Raw genomic sequence first — 6,000 nt, 5'->3', positions numbered from 1 at the left:
AATAAATATTTTTTAAAAAGAAAGCGTGTCAAAATAGATACCTATCACACCCAGTCATACATAGACACCTATAGACACAGACATATACATATATATATATATATATATATATATATATATATATATATACACACACACACACATAGATACACAGAGAGACATATACACATACATATATGGAGAGAGTGGTTTTTGTGAGGAAACGTGTGTGTGGATTTGGGGGTGGGGTGTTGCCAAGGAGGGGGAGGGGGATTCAGAGGAGGGGAAAGGTAACCTGCCGCGGTGATGCGCCTGCCCCCTTTGGTATCCCTGCGCTGCCGTCAGGGCTGCGAAAGGGTGAAAGGGAGGCGGCGAAGGAGAGAAAGCGCGAGGGGAAGAGGAGGAGAAAGCGCGCCGCCGATTGGCCGGCCGCAGGGGAGACGTTCCTGTACGCCGCGCGCTCTGATTGGGCGGCCGGTGGGAAAGGTTAAACCAAAAATTTTTTTACAGCCCTAGTGTGTGTCTGTAGCTCTGAAATTAATTGTAGCTAAAGCTGTCTCGGCTGCTCTGATCCACGGCCCCGGCTGCCGGTTTCCCCCCCGCCCTCCCTTGCTCGGGTGGACTAGGGGGGCTCCAGGCACCATGAAGTAGTTTTGGACAGAGGGGACTCGGGGTTCCGTTTTTTTCAAGGGGGGCGACCATCTTTTCCTCCCCTTTGGAAAGCCCCCCTTTTACCCTTTCTTTTTCCTCGAGGGAGGGAAACCTTTCCGCGCCCCCCTTTCCTCCCCCACCCGCCCGTTGCCTTGGCTTTCCTTGCCTGGCTGCTGGGTCCCTCATCTCTTTTTTTCCTTCCTTTTCCCCGACTGCTCCTGCGTCCTTGCTACATGCCTTGCCAAGCACGGGAGCTGGTGGTGCAAGTGCCTGGCTGCTGCTGCTGCTACTGCTGCTCCCGCTGCCTCGCTCCTGCTGCTGCTGCTGCTGCCCATCGCTGCTCCTCAGCAGCCTCCAGCCTTCCTGGACGGACCGAGCAGCGCCCCCCATCATCATCACCAGCTCCTGCGGCCACCACCACCTCTTCCTGCCGGCTGTGCAACTTTCCCCCTCCGCCTAGAGTGTGATGTTGGACATGGGCGATAGGAAGGAAGTGAAAATGCTGCCCAAGTCGTCCTTCAGCATCAACAGCCTGGTCCCCGAAGCCGTCCAGAGCGACAACAATCACAGCCACCACCACCACAACAACCACCACCCGCACCACCACCACCATCACCACCACCACCACCACCATCACGGCCAGCAGCAGCAGCAGCAGCAGCCGCCCCAGAGGGCGACCCCGGATGAGGACGACGACGAGGAAGAGAAGAACCAGCTCCTGCTGCAGCCCCCCGGGGTGGGGGTCGGCGTGGCGGCCGCCGCCGCCGCCTCTGGCGCCGCCGCCACCTCTGGCCCCATGGAGGTGTCCAAGGGGGACCTTTTGGGCGGCAAAGGGGAGCCCGGCTCTGCAGGCGAGCTGGACGACAGCAAGGAGAAAGGAGCGGCGTCCGAGGAGAAAAAGGGCCCGTCGGAAGGGGCCAAGGACGGCGGCAGCGACGGCGGGGGCAAGGAAGGCGAGAAGAAGAACGGCAAGTACGAGAAGCCGCCGTTCAGCTATAACGCACTCATCATGATGGCCATCCGGCAGAGCCCCGAGAAGCGCCTGACCCTCAACGGCATCTATGAGTTCATCATGAAGAACTTCCCTTACTACCGGGAGAACAAGCAGGGCTGGCAGAACTCCATCCGCCACAACCTCTCCCTCAATAAGTGCTTCGTCAAGGTGCCCCGGCACTACGACGACCCTGGCAAAGGCAACTACTGGATGTTAGACCCCTCCAGCGACGACGTCTTCATCGGAGGCACCACGGGCAAGCTCCGGCGGCGCTCCACCACCTCGCGGGCCAAGCTGGCCTTCAAGCGGGGCGCCCGCCTCACCTCCACCGGCCTGACCTTCATGGACAGGGCGGGCTCCTTGTACTGGCCCATGTCGCCTTTCCTGTCCCTCCACCACCCGCGGGCCAGCAGCACTTTGAGCTACAACGGGACCACGTCGGCTTACCCCAGCCACCCCATGCCCTACAGCTCCGTCTTGACTCAGAACTCCTTGGGAAACAACCACTCCTTTTCCACGTCCAACGGCCTGAGCGTGGATAGACTCGTCAACGGCGAGATCCCCTACGCCACCCACCACCTCACGGCCGCTGCGCTGGCCGCCTCTGTGCCCTGCGGCTTGTCGGTGCCCTGCTCCGGCACCTATTCCCTCAACCCCTGCTCCGTCAACCTTCTGGCGGCAGGACAGACCAGTTACTTTTTCCCCCACGTCCCGCACCCGTCCATGACTTCGCAGAGCAGCACCTCGATGACGGGGCGGGCCGCCTCGTCGTCCACTTCGCCGCAGGCGCCCTCCACTCTCCCCTGCGAGTCCCTCAGACCGTCCTTGCCCAGTTTTACCACGGGACTGTCGGGTGGACTTTCTGATTATTTCACACATCAAAATCAGGGTTCTTCCTCCAACCCGTTAATACATTAACCTCCAAGGGGAAGTCAAGAGACTGTAAGTGAACATTTTACACACCTTTACCTTGTAAATGCTAATGGAGCGAGAGAGAGAGAGCGAGAGCGAGAGAACGAGCGAGCGAGCGAGAGACTTAAAAAATGAGCAAAACAGAAAGGAGGAAAAAAAAATACTCACCCAGGAAAAAAAAAAGTCCAGGTATTTTTTATTAAGTTTCTTCCCCCATACCCTCTAACCCCCATTTTCTGTACGTTTGTTCAAGTCTTTAGGGTCGTTTCTTATTCCAACCAAGCGAGGCGAGTCAGCAAATGTGCAAAAATAAGAATAATGATAATAAAATCAGAAGGATACATTGTAGACGATGCAGTTTTGGGAAGGGTTTAAATAAATAAATAATATTAATAATAAGATAGTAGAAGGTATATCTAAACTAGTGACTGCTTTTTTGGCCGTTTGGACTCCGCTTTGACACCGGTGTGTTGGGGTTGTTGTTTTTTCCCTCCTCACGCCGACCCACCAGATTTTCCATGTTTGCAGTATTATAAGTTATCATGGATGTGATGGTGGGTGCAGACCATGAGAGTAAAATTAAAATTTAATCATGATGATAATAAATTGATGAACGCCACGATGCAAAGTGTCATTTGCGTGGTGGAAGCAGAACAATTAGGCAGAGAAACTCAATAATTGCATTTTGGCCCTGGATTCTTTTGTTCTCTACTCCCTCCCCTTTTAAAAAAGAGCCAATTTTCTCCCCCTCCCTTTTTTGTTTTCCTTTTGTTTACTTTTAGACCAAAGATTGGGTTTTTAGAAAATGCACTCAGTGTACGAAATGTTTTTTTAAAAAATAAAATAAAATACAGCAAATCAGAACAAGAAGGATATCATTTCAGTTTTGCAGCACTGCCCGTTCAAATGAATCCGAGGGGACAAAAATTCATGAATTGCCTTCAGTTTGTGTTGTGTATATTTTGATGTATGTGGTCACTAACAGGTCACCTTTATTTTTTTTTAAATGTAGTGAAATGTTAATACCTATTGTACTTATAGGTAAACCTTGCAAATATGTAACCTGTGTTGCGCAAATGCCGCATAAATTTGAGTGATTGTTAATGTCGTCTTAAAAAAAAAATCTTGATTGTGATACTGTGGTCATATGCCCGTGTTTGTCACTTACAAAAAAAATGTTTACTATGAACACACAGAAATAAAAAATAGGCTAAATTCATATATACTCGATAGTTTTTTTGTCTTTTTTAAATCAAGAAGTTTTAGCATCCAAAGGACTTTTAAAACAATAGGAAACTGAACCTGACCCATAATGTTAGGCCCACCTCTCAATTGCTCCATCTGCCACAATACCCGAGAGCAAATCTGGAGTTTAATGTTTAAGAGAACTGAAGAACTTCCCCTTTAGTTCCGCTTTCAGAATCTGACCCAATAAGAATAAAATACTCGTAGGTGTGTGAGAGTGGTGTTTTTTAAAAAATGGAAAATTTGGCACATGTTGCCTTGAAAACATACTTGATTACTGTTCTATGAGGGAGGGTTTTCGATAGTTTGTGTTGTGCTCTTTTGCGTTTGACTTATTCTTGGAAGGGCTAGTGGTGTAGCAATGCTGGGTTATTATTTAACAACAACCTTTGCAGGGTCATTTGAATGCGTGCAATCTTTAATTCCACTCCTGGCCGTTTGCATTTCTATTTCAAAGAGTCCAACAAACCGCTCCAAAGCACATTGCCTTGGAAGCCCTTGACTTTTAAGAGCCTCATTCCTCAACGTATTTGCCCGAAAGTAAGTGCAACGGCCAGGCCTACATCCGAGTAAACGTGTTTTGGATGGGGCTGTGAGTTTCAGGAGTGGGGTGGCGGGTAGGAAGACGGCCTTCCCTCCCCCTTTCTTTTCTATGTGCTTGTGAATGTGTGCCTAAGTTACGGGTGCTCTGCGTGTGCGTAGCTCCACAAACAGCTCTCGCTGCTTCATTTTCTTGTGTTTTCAAAAGCGGGGGGCTGCTTGCCTGATATATATATATATATATCTAAGTCCTGGAAAAAAAGTATATTTGTCGTCCCCCCTTCCATTTAAAAATGAACTGCACTCGCGTGCGCCCAAGTTTTGATGGAAGGAATCGCTGGAGGAAATGAAGGGTAGGGAAGGAATACAGCAATGATGTCATGGGTTCTGAGGTGATGTGCAGAATTTGCCCTTTGACGAAGTGCGCTGCACTGGAATATATATATATATATATGATAGAAGGATAGATAGAGATAGAGTTCTACTGAAGCCCAAGTGTCTGTTCGACGTAAGGAGCTTAAGTTTTCTTACTGCCTGGCCGTTCCGTTTGCTTTTCGCTTGGGGCTGAAGGGGTGGCGTGACAGCGAAGGTTGGGAGGTTTTTTTGTGTGTGTGTTTTTTTAAGGCATCCGGTTTGGGGAAGAATTTCGGGAGAAGGAGGGCAGCGATTCTTGCCAATCGCTTCAGAAAACCCGGTGCAGAGGGTTTCTCGGCTAATTGGATCCCGCAGCGAGTCCTTAGAGGACAAGTTGTTCATTTGTTACAATTGTGTAGTCGGCAAGGGGTTCGGCAGTAATGCAATAAGCCGGCTCCCTGCTCACAATGGGGGGATGAAAAATAATCTCTTTGCTGGAGATGCTATCGCCAAACGCTTTAAAGAGGATCTCTCTCTCTGTTTCTCAAAAAGGAGTTCTCCTCCCCCCAGAAGGAAAAAGGAGAGAGAGAGAGGAATCGGGGAATACTTTAGGCGAAGGATAGGAGAAAATGTTGACATTGCTGGGAAACAAGGGGGAGGTAGGGGGTTGCTGAAGAGTTGATGTTCTTCACGAAGGAAAGAGGGATGGAGTGATTAAGGAGTAGAATTAGGGGTGTATGTGAGTGTAGGGGAAACCTGAGGAAACCTAGCCACCCCCAAGTTCTCCTAACTCTGTAAAGAAAGTGACTTGGCTTGGGTGGAAATCGCAAAGGACGCTCTCTTGACGTGCCTGACTCCAGCCTCGGGTTATGGGGAATCGTTTGCAAAGCCGGAAATCACAGAAATGTTGGGCGACAATTAAAAAAACAAATATCCTGAGGTTAAAAAAAAAGAGAGGGGTTTTTTTTGGGGGGGGGAGTTGCAGGAACAGGTTATTCTGAAGACTTCCGATAATAATAATAATAATAATAATAATAATAATAATAATAATAATAATAATCTGTGCCGATTCCAACATGGAGTCTGTATCCTTTGCCAAAGCCGAGCAAACGAGGAGAGGCGTCTGGTGGTGCAGCTGACAAAGGGGCCGATGTATTATTTAACACTTGCCATGGGTTGCATATTGTGGGGAATCCAGCAGCAGGAATTAAACCTGCTATTTGCAGTGGCACTGGCAAAACAAAAAACAAAAAAGACGGGCGGGGGAGGAATCCAAACTCTGACCCGATCCTGCATTGGAAGTGTGTAGACGTGGGGACAGCAGG

The 6,000-nt window shown here is 49.4% G+C and overlaps 1 protein-coding gene across 4 annotated transcripts in view; it reads left to right on the top strand.

The window, feature by feature from the left end:
• The first annotated feature begins 285 nt into the window (after positions 1-285).
• FOXG1 (forkhead box G1) overlaps positions 286-6,000 on the top strand; it is a 55,253-nt gene continuing 49,538 nt past the window's right edge. For all 4 annotated transcript variants that reach the window (XR_014224042.1, XR_014224046.1, XM_082240539.1 and 1 more), the window contains exon 1: positions 286-2,566. Coding sequence is in view for 2 of the 4 variants with exons in the window: in XM_082240539.1 (XP_082096665.1) it covers positions 1,097-2,542 (1,446 nt within the window). In the remaining 2 variants the exon portion in view is untranslated. The remainder of the gene's footprint in view (positions 2,567-6,000) is intronic.

This window comes from Podarcis vaucheri (assembly GCF_965113315.1).
Source record: "Podarcis vaucheri genome assembly, chromosome: 1".
Lineage (NCBI taxonomy): Eukaryota > Metazoa > Chordata > Lepidosauria > Squamata > Lacertidae > Podarcis > Podarcis vaucheri.
Note: the sequence above shows the minus strand (reverse complement) of the source record. Positions and strands in the feature narration are given on the sequence as shown.